Source organism: Lithobates pipiens, unplaced genomic scaffold (genome assembly GCF_037356315.1).
Source record: "Lithobates pipiens isolate NorthernLeopardFrog02 unplaced genomic scaffold, aLitPip1_a1.2 Scaffold_8, whole genome shotgun sequence".
NCBI lineage: Eukaryota > Metazoa > Chordata > Amphibia > Anura > Ranidae > Lithobates > Lithobates pipiens.
This window is the reverse complement of record NW_027507903.1, coordinates 607,355,622-607,371,301: the sequence shown is the minus strand read 5'-3', so window position 1 is coordinate 607,371,301 and position 15,680 is coordinate 607,355,622. Positions and strand designations below refer to the sequence as shown.

The 15,680-nt window shown below is 42.0% G+C and overlaps 1 protein-coding gene across 1 annotated transcript in view; it reads right to left on the bottom strand.

Moving 5' to 3' along the window:
• Positions 1-9,534: 9,534 nt before the first annotated feature.
• LOC143963805 (CD276 antigen-like) overlaps positions 9,535-15,680 on the bottom strand; it is a 40,772-nt gene continuing 34,626 nt past the window's right edge. The window contains exon 3 of the mRNA XM_077473538.1: positions 9,535-10,232. Within this exon, the coding sequence (XP_077329664.1) occupies positions 10,111-10,232 (122 nt within the window). The 3' untranslated portion in view covers positions 9,535-10,110. The remainder of the gene's footprint in view (positions 10,233-15,680) is intronic.

The window sequence follows — 15,680 nt, the reverse complement described above, 5'->3', positions numbered from 1 at the left end:
AGTGGTGCAAAACAGCTTTGTGTTCCAATTGGGAATGAAATAAATGCTTTTAATGTCAGCATGAAGTTTAGTAATTTTTGGTATTATTATTATACAGGATTTATATAGTGACAACTGTTTGCTCAGCATTTTAAAATGTTAGGGTTAACAGTACAATTACAATACAATTTAATACTGGTGGAATCAGAGGATACCTTATTTTAGACAGGGTGACAATACCACTGGGTCTCTGTGCCTCTCTATGCAATGCAGGCTGGTCATACTACCCTTTACTTGTTCACATGGGATGGTGTGACAGACCCAGCCAGGAGAGGGGCTTTTCGAGAGGACTAGGGACAAGCCTGTGTAAAGGAAAGTTGTAAGTTCTGTATAAAATTGTATTCTATTTTGTATGTATTGCACACTGCCTTCACTGTGCACACAGGACTAATATTTTTTTCATTTCATGTTTGCATTCTTTCGAGCCCTGGTTAGAATTAGTCTGCCTATGTTACGCCCCTTGTTACCATAAACGTACAATTGTAATATTAATGTGATACCTTTGTAATCATGTGTATAAAAACCTTCAATTGCGTCATAATAAAGCAGATCAGTTATTTGGAAAGATGCGGAGTGTATCTTTTGTGTCTGTTCTCAACTGCAGTAGTTATCCATTTGGAACCACTAATCAATATGAGGATAGGAGTTGCCTATCTATAAAATGGCCAGGTCACCTCCTACCTACTGATTATGGCCCATGGAGAGACTACATTATTCTATAATGATGGACAATGTAATGAACGCTGAGAGCATGGTTTGGATTAATTCTCCGAATAAGGACAATAAAGCTTCCCTTCTAGAGTGTCTGAAAAGGTGTAATATTAATCTTGTACAGCGCAATGGTCAGATGGAATATGGTGGCCCTCCTGCAGACTGGGTTGGAGAGGCTCCTTCACTTGGGACAGAAATATTTAACAACAAGATCCCTCAAGAAATCTATGAAAATAAATTAATTCCACTTTATCAGAGAGCTGGAATATTGCTTGTCTTCTGATCACTTGTCTAGTGGACAGAATACATACATTTGTGTCTCTCCTAGGTGTACATTCCCATTGTTAATGTTATTAATTGAGTCACCCATTGTTTCTGTCTGTTGGCTAATTTGGCTAACTCTTGGAAGATCCTACATGATGGGATTAGCCTTGTGTTAACTCCACACCATTGTGTGATGTTTTGGGTAAATATTTGGTTTTATTGTTCATGTGGTGACTGACCTGTGTATAAAAACCTGTAGTTCTGTTCAATAAACAGTCATTCCTTTGGTTCTATCTCTACATCTTGTCTGTGTATGATGCTTGGGGAAAAAAGGGCTGGTATTAGCTCTTGGTCTGCTTGAAGGGCAGGAGGCACTTTTTGGAAGAAGGACGCACGCAAATGGGGTGCCCAAGTAGATCCGTCACATTTGGTGGCAGCAGTGGGATGCTTCTTGCAATCTGGGACATCCAAACCACCACTGGGATCTGAGGTCTGGATACCAGCCACCATCAAGGGGAATTCGGAAGGAGAATTTGGAAGGAGGCTGCGAAAGATGCGGATACAGCACAATGGAACAGTGTCCACGCAGGTCCCCCTAGGATGATATGACTCTCTCCACCAGCAACAGAAGGAAGCGCTAGCCCATGAGCAGTGCTACTGGGGGAAAATGTTCCCCTCCATCCAGGAAAGGCACAGCCACACAAGGACTGGACAGCTTAGTCAAGCAGGCTGCACCAGGCAGAGATGCAGTTGGATGAGAGTTACAGATCCCTCCACTGGTTTGTAACCCAAGCATCTACTTTTTTAAGAGACTAGGGTGCATGGTTGTACCTCTAGTAAGTCCTTTCCTACTAATACACCTGCTACCACATCTTATGGTATGAAGCATTCAAAATCAAAATTGGTATAATCAATTTTTTAATGCTTCCAATATCTATTCTTGACTGTAGCAGGTAGAAAAATCAAACATACAACTGTCCCTGTCAATCATCCAGCTTGAATAACCTCTAACTGATAATCATTCTATGGTCTATTTACTCTCCATACCGCAAGTTTTTTTCATCTGTACAATTTTGTTTAAAGGGGTTGTAAAGCTTTGTTTTTTATTTTCTAAATAGGTTCCTTTAAGCTAGTGCATTGTTGATTCACTTACCTTTTCCTTTGATTTCCCTTCTAATTGTTTTTTTCTTTGTCTGAATTTCTCACTTCCTGTTTCTCTTTAGTAAACTTCACACCATCATCCGAGCGGTGTTTAGTCAGCCAGAACAGCTTACTGAGGAGGAGCAGGAAGTGAGGAATTCTGACAAAGAAAAAAAAAAACATTTAGAAGGGAAATCGAAGGAAAAGGTAAGTGAACCAACAATGCACTAGCTTAAAAGGAACCTATTTAGAAAATAAAAAACGAACCTTTACAACCCCTTTAAGGTGGGTTGTCCTATAGTTATAACTTTAGTGCAATGTGCAGAGTGGCAACTTTCTGCCTGAAGTACGGAGTTCCCTGCTGTGGCTTTCTGTAGGTACTAGAGAACAACACCTACTATAGTGAGATCCAAAAACTCAGTTTTAAAATGGTCGCTGTTTGAATGTTCCCCATTATATATTTAAATAATCCACTTTTTAAATAATCTGGGTAGACACCTCTTCCACACGGCCTTTACAAATAAATAAATCATCAATATATCTCCCAATTCAAAAGATGGGGGGAACAATTTTTTTTCCCACAATATGATTGGCCCTGCCAATCATCCACCTTGGATAACCAATAACTGACAATGTTCTGCCTGGAGTTCCCTGAAGTAGTTTTCTGTAGGTACTGGAGAACATCAACTAAGATGAGATTCAAAAATGAAATTTTATAATCGGTCACTGTTTGACGGTTCTTCTAGTTATATTAAAATAATAAATGAACCCAGATATCTCCTACACATGACCTTGACAAATAAATAATAATTTGTTCATATATCTCCCAAACCAAATAAAAAACAACTGGTAGGGAATATTAACTCCGAAGATGTGGAACTTCTCCCACTGACCCATAAATGTTGGAGAGGGAAAAACCTGTGTCCCCATAAAAGCTTCACATCTTTGGGGGTAATACTAGCCGATGAAAAAGGAAGAAATTGTGGTTCACCAGATAATGTGAGTAATTAAATAAGATGGCCATCGTTGAGACCCCAAAGTCTGAGCTTCATTCTCTTGCTTCACCACTGGTTTATTGTGGAAAACAGTATACACAGGTAAACAGACATCCACAAGGGAACCAAGATGTGGCTCACATAAAGTGCATAATTGTAAGAACAATATACCCTCAATCTGACCTCCAATTTATTAACTGTAATTAAGTAAACTTACAACTCCTTTTTAATCAAGCTGCATCTATTAAAATCAGCTTAGCAGATTCTTTATTAAATAATATTAAAAGTCAAATAAAAAGTACAAATTACAATTTAAAATGTTTACTTTTTTCATATTTACATTTATAAATAATTGATTTATATATAAAATACACAATCTACATTTATAGATAATTACTATCTGTAAAAAAATAATAATAATAACATGTACAAAAAGTGATATATTAACCTCTTGCCACCCACATAACCAACATTTGATGTGGCCGGGATGGGAGAGTGGGCCCTACTGCATACACGCCAAACATATGCATCCATGTTCTATCCGCTACAATAAAGAAAAGTAGGATTTACGGAGTTTCCAACTCTTTCCCTTTGTTTGACTATATTCTTTGCAGATTGAATGAGAACGGGGAAAATACCAGATTATGGCCACTAGTTGGAGCTGAGTATCATAGAAATAAGTGTGTTCACCCGGTTCCATCTAGTGGCCATCATGCATTATCTTCCCTATTCATTTTCCCTATATGTATGTTTATCCGCAGATAATATAGCCAGAGAACATTAAATTTTACTCAATTCGCACAGAATAAATTTATGCAACTTTAGGTGGGTGCTAGTAGGTAAAGGCAGGTTAAATTACCAGTGCCTTACTGTTTTATTGTACAGGCCTGGAGGTTTGGTTTGGGTTAGGGTGGAGTTGTAGGTTAGAGGGGGGTGTGACCACCTGTTCATCACCCTGGAAAACCCTTCCTTGCTCCTACAGAGGAATGTTCTGGAAAGGAGGCGGGTGCAGGGATTGAAGGACAGGCATTGTGTATGGCCCTAGTCCAATCGTTAATTTGTTTGGGAAGGGGCAGGTTCACACATATACACTGGGGTCACATGTTCCCTGGGGGAGATGGGACTAAAGAAGACCCACAGGAGCAGGGCTGGAAGGCCTGGGGGTGCACAGACCCCAGCGCTGGAAAGCCACGGAACTTTGTCAGAAAGGCTGGAGGTTCAGAGACTCCAGAGCTGGAAGGTTTCACCATTCAAGAAGCAGGAAGTAGCTGCAAATCAACCTGAGTAGACCGGGGTCGCCTGTACTTTCCTGAGCTGGCCTGGGAAGAAATCGCAGGAGGTGAGAATGCAGGTGAGGCCTAGGACTTCCAGCATTTCAGTAGTACCGCAAGCTTTTCAGAGGGACATGGGCCAGTTTGTTAAAAGGAAAGGGTTCTATCTACTCATACAACACATTTAAGAGGCAACTTATACTTCTCCTGCAGTAGACACACAACATGGACTGCAGCATCAAGAATAAAAGTTATTGTTTCAACTGTTGAACTGTGTCTGATTAATACAGAGGGGTGGAAAAAGCGGGGGTTAACCACTTCAGCCCCGGACCAATTACCGTATATACTCGAGTATAGGCCGACCCGAGTATAAGCCGAGGCCCCCAATTTACCCCCAAAAAACTGGGAAACCTATTGACTCGTGTATAAGCCGAGGGTGAGATATGCCTGTCCATCCCTGTGTGTGTGTGTCCATCCATCCATCCATCCCTGTGTGTGTGTGTGTCCATCCATCCCTGTGTGTGTGTGTGTCCATCCATCCATCCATCCATCCCTGTGTGTGTGTGTGTCCATCCATCCATCCATCCCTGTGTGTGTGTGTGTCCATCCATCCATCCCTGTGTGTGTGTCCATCCATCCATCCCTGTGTGTGTGTGTGTGTCCATCCATGTGTGTGTGTGTGTGTGTGTGTGTGTGTGTGTGTGTGTGTGTGTGGCCTTGTGTGTCCAGCCTACCTGTGTCCCGAGCCTCCGTCCGATCCCGAGCCTCCGTCCGGTCCCGTCCCGTCCCGAGCCTCCGTCCGGTCCCGTCCCGTCCCGAGACTCCGTCCGGTCCCGTCCCGTCCCGAGACTCCGTCCGGTCCCGTCCCGTCCCGAGCCGAGCCTCCGTCCGGTCCCGTCCCAGGATCACCGCTCTTCGTCGGCGCCCATTCCCCTGTTCAAATGCCGCGCCTCCCTGTCTGTGATAGGCGGAACACAATTTCCCAGCAGTCTGTGTTCCGCCTATCATGGACATCCTCTTATCCTCGTCCGTAGTATGAGGATGAGCGGATGTCCGTGATAGGCGGAACACAGACTGCTGGGAAATTGTGTTCCGCCTATCACAGACAGGGAGGCGCGGCTTTTGAAAGTTAGAATGGCCGCTGTCTGTCTGCTCGACACGCTGTTCGGGCAGACAGACGGCGATGACTCGAGTATAAGCCGAGGGGGGCACTTTCAGCCTCAAAAAAGAGGCTGAAAATCTCGGCTTATACTCGAGTATATACGGTAACAGCCTAAGGACCAGAGGTCTTTTTACAATTTGGCACTGCACTGCTTTAACTGGTAATTGCACGGTCATGCAATGTTGTATTCAAACGAAATTTGCGTCCTTTTCTTCCCACAAATAGAGCTTTCTTTTGATGGTATTTGATTGCCTCTGCGATTTTTACTTTTTGCGATATAAATGGAAAAAGACCGAAAATTTCAAGAAAAAAATATATTTTCTACTTTTTGTTATAAGAAAAATCGAATAAACTCAATTTTAGTCATACATTTAGGGCAAAATGTATTCAGCCATATGTCTTTAGTAAAAAAATGTCAATAAGCGTATATTTATTGGTTTGCGCAAAAGTTATAGCGTCTACAAACTAGAGTACATTTTCTGGAATTTACACAGCTTTTAATTTATGACTGCCTATCTCATTTCTTGAGGTGCTAAAATGGCAGGGCAGTACAACCCCCCCCCCCCCCCAAATGACCCAATTTTGGAAAGTAGACACCCCAAGGAAATTTCTGAGGGGCATGTTGAGCCCATTGAATATTTTTTTTTTGTCCCAAGTGATTGAATAATGACACAAAAAAAAAAAAAGTTTACAAAAAGTTGTCACTAAATGATATATTGCTCACACATGCCATAGTTATATGTGGAATTGCACCCCAAAATATATTCTGCTGCTTCTCCTGAGTACGGGGATACCTCATATATGGGACTTTTTGGGAGTCTAGTCACGTACGGGACCCCGAAAACCAAGCACTGCCTTCCGGATTTAAATATAAAATGCTACAAAAAAAAACTGTTAGCGATCGCAGGGATCAGGCCTGACTCTGCGATCGCTGCAGTTATGTGTTTAGTGTTTTATAAGTGACAGTGATCGATCGATACTGCACTTGGGTGGGCTGGGCGGAGGGGAAAAATGCAGGTGCCAGCAGGTATCTGGGCTGATCCCGCTAACAATGCATTTTTTTGGAACCCTAAACTGCTGGGAATGCTAGTATAGATCTGATCAGATCAGATATTGATCTGTTCAGATTCTATACCACTACGGGAGGTGTATGCTTTGCGCGTGGGTGTTAGCGGTACTGGCACTAACCTAGCGCTGCCTGGGGCGATGCAGACCCTGACCCTAAAACCTAATTGATATCACCCACCGGGTGATCAGGGGGTTAAACCTTTATTGGGTAATAAATGGCGGGTGCCCTGATGCTATAAAAAGCAAACTAACCAGAGTCACCCGTAAGACTTATACAGTGATCACCGGTGAAAGGGTTAACTAGGGGCAATCAGGGGGTTAAAATCTTTATTATGTAGTGAATGGGGGTCCCTGGCGCTATATAAAAACCTGACGGGGAACATAAATAACTAACTGGCTAACCAGCGTCACCAGTGGCACTTATACGGTGATCGCTGGTGAAAAGGTTAACTAGGGGCAATCGGGGAGTTAACACCATTATTGGGTAGTATATGGGGGTACCTAGCGCTATAAAAACCTGCCGGTGAACCTAAAAAAATAACTAGCTACCTAGCAGCACTAGTGACACTAATGCAGCGATCAGAAAAATGATCGCTTAGTGACACTGACAAAAGGGGGTGAAAGGGTTAACTAGGGGCAATCAGGGGGTTAAAACCATTATTGGGTAGTATATCGGGGTACCTAGCGCTATAAAAACCTGGCGGTGAACCTAAAAAAATAACTAGCTACCTAGCAGCACTAGTGACACTAATGCAGCGATCAGAAAAATGATTGCTTAGTGACACTGGCAAAAGGGGGTGAAAGGGTTAACTAGGGGCAATCAGGGGGTTAAAACCATTATTGGGTAGTATATCGGTGTACCTAGCGCTATAAAAACCTGGCGGTGAACCTAAAAAAATAACTAGCTACTTAGCGGCACCAGTGTGTCATGGTTATGCAGTGATCTTCCTGTGTTTGCTTACCTCCCCTCATGTGTTCAGACTAAGAGGCCAGCCACTTCCACCTGGTGGTTTTTATAACCTCTCCTCTAAGTATGGCTCCAACCCAGGCCCTATCAGGGAGCCCTATATTAACCTGTGCACTGCAGGCCATCAGTGCTGATCAACCATTGTGTATTCCTTTGTGTGTTAGCTTCCTGTTTCCTGCCGTGTGCTCTGCTTCTGTTTTCCGTTACTGACTTTGGCATGTCTTGACTATCCCTGTCTGCCTGTGATCCTGACCTTTTGGCGTGTACCCGAGTATTCTTGTCTGCTTGTGGCTCCGACCTTGGCTTTGTCCCTCACCATCCCTATCCTCCTGTTGCCTACTGTGGGTGTGAGCTGGGGGACCCTGGGGGTCGTGACCTGGAGCAAGTTGCAGCCAAGTCCATCCTCACCACTAGAGGCGCTGGTGAACACCTGCTGGCTCTTAGACTCTGCGCCCCAGGGAATCTTACGCTCTAACCCCAGTGGGATCTGTCCCCCATCGGGGGGGTTTGTGTGCCTATGTGTGCCTACATGTTAGTGTAGTGTTGGTGCACTTACTTTCACTCTTCTCCTCGTAGTCCGGTCAAAAAGACTGCCCCAAGGAGAATGACATCACTTCCTCCCTGCCTGTGTTTTTAATATAGGATATATAATAATATAATATAGTAATATAATATAGGAAGCTTCTCATTCGCCAGGAGCGATCGAGAGGGGATGGCCAGAAACCAACGGCCATCCCCTCATCCCGGATCGCTCCTGCAGCGAAACGGACCACCGCATCCAGCGGGAGGGGGTCCGATCGGACCCCTCACCCGCTTGAAGGCAAGCACGTACATGTACGTGCTTGTGCCTGTACATGCCATTCTGATGACGTACATTGGCATGCGGCGGTCCTTAAGTGGTTAAACCTGCAGTACTGTAATGAACTACACTAGTAGCTCCCAAGGGAGTAGTGTGCTACATTTACATGCAATTACAAAGGACAAACAACTATGCAAATCTTTTTATAAATACACCCTATAATTTAACATAGGTTACCTTCATCAGGGTGAATGATTACAACATAAACAGAAAAAGGCAACCTATAGCAACTAATGCTCCCCCACTCCCAGTGACATCATAATGATATGATACCATCACAAATTAACAAAACAAAACAACACATACAACTTAATCAAATAAATACATTTAAATAAAACAAAATATATAGGTCATCTACAGTGATGTAAGTAACTCAGTTAAAATAAACAGAGTTACTTAACGCAGTTACATTAGAGGGTAATGAGTAATCTAACTGATTACTCTTCCCCTCATGGTAACTCAGTTCCCATTACTTGGGCGGAGTTACTGCAATTACATCTACCGCCCGGGAGGCCCGCTGTGGCCGCGCTGCCTGGCCGTTCGTTCCACCGTGGGAAGGGGGGCTTTTGCCCGCTGAGCTGAGAAGAGGCTGAGACTGTCTGGACCGCCCCATCCCGCCCTGCCTATCCAGAGAGAGAGAGACTGTAGGGAGGTGGGACGGACACTGAAAAATTAAGTCAGCTGACCAGCTGACACCAATCGAGTAAATTGGAGGGTCTCTCTTTCTCCCCATGAGGAAAGGCATCCCTGGAGGCATTCAAGTAAGTGACAGTCTGACGATTTGAATTGCAGTGCAATCGATCCATCCCAAGTCCCCCACCCCCTCTGCTTCTTACTGATCCCATCCCTACTCACCCACCATCACTTCTACAACAGAGGTGATGGGGGGGATACGGTAGGAATGAGATCAGTGGTGGTGGGGGATGGGATCAGTAAGAGGCAGAGGTGGTGGTGGGAGAGGATGGCACCACCACTGTTGCCACCCCCCCAAGTACCACCGCTGCCTGCCACCCCCCCAAGTACACCACCGCTGCCACCCCCCCCCCCAAGTTCACCATCACCACTGCCACCCCTCAAGTACCACCGCTGCCATCCCTCAAGTACCACCGCTGCCACCCCCTCAAGTAACACCGCTGCCACCCCCTCAAGTACCACCGCTGCCACCCCTGTCACAGTTACTTTGCTGAGTAACTAATTACTTTTCCAGTGTAGTAACCGAGTTACTAACGCAATTACTTTTTGGGAGAAGTAATTTGTAACTTAACTAATTACTTTTCTAAAGTAAGATGACCAACACTGGTCATCTATACCTGAGTCTATCCTCTTAATCTTCATCCAGAATTGCAGAGGACTCTTGGAACGGATTCAGAAATGTCAGAATAACTCAGAGCTAAGACACATGCATGCACAATGAAAGCAGTGGAGTGTGAAGCCAATCTACCTCTATTATATATATATATATATATGAAAAAAACTTGAAATGGACCATTGTTTGTGCATGGGGAATTGTGCAAAATTACGTTCCTTGGTTCCTCAGTTAAATATCAATTGTCTAGTTCACATAAAAAAAAAAAAATCACATTTGGGATGAGGTCCTTTGCTGTCCACACTTTCTGATAATGCAGTTTTGCTCCTTAATCTGGTGGTAAGCTGTAATTTGGTCTGCTAGTCAACAGGCAGGGAATAATGGCCAACAGTCCAATGATGAAAAAAACAACAGCCCACATTATCACAAAATTCGACAAAATCCGGTCACCTGTAAAACAAGACATCATAATGCACATTAATAACCATAATGATTAGCTTTTTCATTTCAAGTCTGTAAGCACACTCTGTAAAGTACACTAAACCTAAAGCTTGCAATGAACTAGTAGTAGAATTCCATTAGAAAATTTTCATTTTCAAAACATTAATTTGATCTTCTAATGGTTGGTGGTGTCAAATTGATGTTTGTTTTTTGGCCATAGTGTGGAGAAAATTAGAAGGAGCAAGATGAAACATGTTTTTCAAAAAACAAAATTCTAACAGTGTATGTATGTGGTTTTTATTTGTGAAATTACATTCATTCCAAAATCGAATGGTAAAAGCTCTATACATTTTTAAGTACTTTTCAATGATATTTGTCAGTCTCTGTTGGCACTATGAAATGTACTGATGAGATTTTTTATAGGAACATTTGCACTAAAAAGTTAAGCTGAGTACACACTATAAGAAAATCAAAAGAAAAATTCTATACGAGGGACGATCCTTCGATTTTCGTATAGTGTGCACACAACTCGACATCTGATTGAGACTAGCGATTCAGAAATAACAATTTTCATTTAATGTGTACTGTTTTCACACAAAAAAAATCGGATACAAAAGACTGTCCATGATCAGAAACAATAAACAACGATAATCTATGCTACATTTCTACATCAAATAGAAAAAACATTTGTCAATTGAGAATTTACATACAATTAGTACCATCATCGGGTTCAACTTGCCATGAAACATTGAGGAAAACTGGACAATTGTTCGCCCATTTTTTTAATAGTGTTTTCCCAGCTATGGCAGCTTAACACTTAAAGTCTAACTAAAGGCAAAACTTTTTTTTAAGCTTTGGATAGTGTGGAGAGGGATTAGAACTCCTATTTTGTTTTTATTGTTTCCTGTCTGTGCCCACATTAGGGAGATGCCCTCTCTCTATTTGTCCTGTTTATCATTATCACCAAAAGTGAAAGTGAAGAAAATCCCAAATTTGAATTGGTCACCAGAACAGGAAAAGAGGGGAAGTCATCCAATGGGGAAAAAGAAGAACATCCTACATTTTTGGTTGTCACCAGAAAAAGGAATAGAAGGGAAATTCTCCAATGGGGAACATTTTGGTTTGTTACCAGAACAGGAATTGAGAGGAAATCATCCAATGAGGAAAGGGAAGAAAATCATAAATTCAGGGTTGTCACCAGAACAGGAATAGAGGGGAAATCTTCCAATGTGGGAAGGGAAGAAAATCCCAAATTTGAATGTAGGGAAGTGTTCTTTTGTACACTGTCTGTGAGGTTGTTTACATGTATGCATGGTAACTAACCTTATAGTTCTTGTTACAAACAGATTATTCTTGTTAAGAGGTTGCTTCCTGTCCCTGCTTAAAGAGGAAGTAAACCCTGATGAGTTTACTTCCTCTTTCATTCCCTGCAAAGGTAAAGCATAATGGAGTACTATGCATCGCATAATAGTCCATTATGTGTCACTTACCTGACACAGGAGCCAGCGAAGTCACTGCTGTCCCCTGTAGTCCGGAGCATCCATCTTCTCGGTGGGTCTCGCTGCTCCGCCGCTGTCATTCGGCGAAGCCACGATTACGCCAATCCCGCGCATGTGCACGGGAGCCGCCACTCGCGGCATATCGCTGTTGACCGCGGCGCGCTCAGTGTGCCTGCGCGCCACTGTCTACGGCGCATGTGCCGTAGACAGCAGTGCCTGTCTTTCGGCAAATATCTCCTAAACCGTGTAGGTTTAGGAGATATTTCTTGGACCTACAGGTAAGCCTAGATTAAGATTTTATGCTGTAGCTATACATCCTGACTGAAAAGGGACAATAGGCAAGTGTTACTGCACTGTGCAGCTCACTGTTTGTTATATTATTGTCACTCCTGTGTGGGAATCAGCTATAGCTGTCAGAGGCTTCTCTGGTTCACTGAAACTTTTGATTTGCATACTGCAATATACTTGGGCTATTCTCAAGTGTATGAGAGCAAAGCTCATTTTATTATAACCTATCAAGTGACTGGTTTGTGTTGACGTGTATCTCTGCCACTTCATTATTTAAAGCAACAGTGTTTGGTCTGGAGGGGTTCCTAGCTAGTATTAGCCTTAGGAACGGTAAAAACAGCTCAGGATAGTGTCAGGATAGGCCTCCGATGGCCATTTAGATAGGTAGCTGTCCGGGAGCATTGATAGCATATAGACAGGTTAGGGGCCAAGAGATAGGCTAGATAAGCCTGATTTGCCTTGCAGGTGGCAAGTTCCAGACTTCTTCGCCATCGCTGTGTTCATCTCTACAAGCGCCCTCAGGAAGCCACCTCTCCACAGATACATCAGCATTCGTCCTCTCAAGCCGGATTGTGTTACGCCTTGCAAGCCAGCTCATCAGGGGCCCCTGAAACTGAACTGTGCCACTGGGCCTAATTGGAGATATTGGTGTTAAAGGCCTTTTGTTATATATCTGGATATATATAAATACACACTGTTCTTCTCTGACATATGTACATTCTTGTTATTGCTTTGGTTGTATGTAATGCCATCACTTTATCATATATAAAGTTACACTAATCACCTGTTGGTATGTCTGCATATATTTACTCTTAGAAATCTATTCTGGGTGTATTAGTACTACTGCTGTCAGTTATTTTGTGTGAGTTACTAGTTATTGTCCTAGGAAGGGATCATCTCTACATACGCTGCAGCCCTGTTCTAGGTAGAGGCACTGACAATTATATATTCATAGTCCACTCTTCCTTTAGCAAAAGCTCTGGCTCATTTGGTTACCTGCAGGTTAGTGCCATAGCCTATGTGGAGAGGGCAACTTCATATGACCCCCCTATACCAGGGCTACATTAATTTGTCACCAGAACAGGAAAAAAGGGGAAACTGTTCAATGGGGAAAAAGAAGAAAATCCCATATTCTTTGTTGTCATCAGAAAAGGAATAAGAGGGGAAATCTTCCAATGGAGAGCATGTAGAAAATTCGAACTTTTCGGTTGTTACCATAATAGGAATATAGGGAAAATCTTCCAATGGGGAGCACAAAGAAAATTTATTTTCGGTTTTCACCATAACAGGAGTAAAAGGGAAATCGTCTAATGGGGAAAGTGAAGAAAACCCAAAATTATGGGTTGTCATCAGGAAAAAAAAATAATGTTTCACTGGGAAAAACATTTTGAAGTGTCACCAGAACAGGAATAAAGGCAAAATCTTGCAATGAGGATAGTGAATAAAATTCCAAATTCCAAATTGTGGGTTGTCACTAGAATAAAAATTAAATCCTCTAATGGGAAGCATCAAAAAATAAAAAGTTTTGGGTTGTTACCAGAATAGGAATAGAGGGGAAATTTTCCAATGGAGAGTGCAAAGGAAATCCCAAATTTTGGGTTGTCACCAGGAAAGGGATTAAAGGGAAATCCTTCAATGGGGAGCGTGAAGAAAATCCCAAACTTTGGATTCTCACCAGAACAGGAATTAAAGGAAAATACTCCAATGGGGAGCGTGAAGAAAATCAAAAATGTTAGCGTTGTCATCAGAAAAAGAATAGAGGAGAAATGGTCCACTGGGGAAAGGGAAGTAAATCCCAAATTTTAGATTGTCACCAGAACAGGAATAGAGGGGAAATCTTGCAACAAGTATAGTGAAGGAAATCCCAAATTTTGGGTTGTCACTAGAATAAAAATAGAGGGGACATATTGTAATGGGAAAATAAAGAAAATTCCAAAGTTTGTGTTGTCACCAGAACAGAAATAGAGGGTAATTATTGCAATAGGGAAAGTGAAGAAAATCCCAAGTTTTGGGATTTCACCAGAACAGGAATGTAAGGAATGTAAGGGAAATCCTCCAATGGGGATAATGAAGAAAAAAAATCACAAATTTTGGGTTGTCACCAGAAAAAGAATAGAGGGGAAATAGTTCACTGGGGAAAATGAATAAAATCCCAAATGTTACATTGTCACCAGAATAGGAATAGAGGGCAAATCTTGCAATGAGTATAGTGAAGGAAATGCCAAATTTGGGGTTGTCATTAGAATAAAAATATAGAGGAAATATTGTAATGGGAAAATTAAGAAAATTCCAATGTTTGGGTTGTCACCAGAAATGAAATATAGAGATAATATTCCAATGTAAAAGTGAAGAAAATTCAAATTTTTGGGTTGTCACCAGAAATGGTGTCTCCCAATGGAGACACCAATTCTGGCAACAATCAGGGATTCTCTGACTTTGGAGGGATTTTATCTCATTTTCTGTTTTGCTATAGGACAGGGTGTGAAGGGAAATCTACCCAATGGCACACAGATGGCAAAAAAAAGGCCTGACAGTGACTTGTTTTATAACCCTCCCTTCCAAAATGAAAAAAACATTTTGCCTTTAGTTCGACTTTAACCCTACACATTACAGCATGCACTGTAATACACACAAATACTCAGAATTTATTTCTCTTTCATGTTTGTTGTATGATGGGGGAAAAGGACTGAGCATGGAAAGAATTAAGGTCTTTTAGGCAAACTAACCCTAACTAGGCAAACTAACCCTAAAGCTGGCAGTACACAAATGTTCGTATGATGATTTTTACAAAAATTTGCATAAAAATTCTCATCAGTACATTTGATGACTTGAAGAATCTTGTTCGAAAATACGTAAAAGTGTTAGCCTGTAACTTTTAATTTTGGAATGAATGAAATTTCCCAAATAAAAAAACACAAAAAACATTCCCTGTTAAAAATACAGTTGTTTTCTTTATATATTGGAAGCCTTTGAACTTTACTACCTGCTGCTTCACTTTCACATTGTATTGTATTACACTGTTTATTCATTTTCCAGGGTGCGCAGGAGGAAGGGGTTTGCGATTCCCTTTATTTTTCTTTTAGGATTCTCCTTTTACTACCAGAGTCCCCATTAACACATCAGTGCCTGTCCTCACGAATTTGCTTCAGGAAGAATGGTCAAACATTCCCATAGACACACTCCTAAACCTTGCGGACGGACTTCCCAGAAGAGTTGAAGCTGTTACAGCTGCAAAGGGTGGGCAGACAAAATCAACATTGAGACTTCACACCAATGCCTTTTTTAGTGCGTTTTAAGTTTTCCAGAAACACACTACAGTCCATTTAACATGGTTTCCTATGGATGTGGTTCACATCTGTGCATTTTATGGAAAGGGTCAGGGACTTTTTTCTGGTTTTTGGTTCCATAAACTTCAATGGATCAAAAGCGTGTATTGAAAAATGCTAAATGCCCCTGCAACATGCAAACTGCAACCTACGTAGATGTGAATCAAGCCTTAATCCTAAAGACTAAGGCTGGATTCACATCTATGCATTTTTAGTGCATTTTGCAGATTTGCACTACAGAACTTGTTCCATAGGAAGCCATGTTAAATGGACTGTAGTGCAAATCTGTAAAATGCAAAAAGCACTAAAACTGCATAGGTGTGAATCCAGCCTTAGACTGGGAT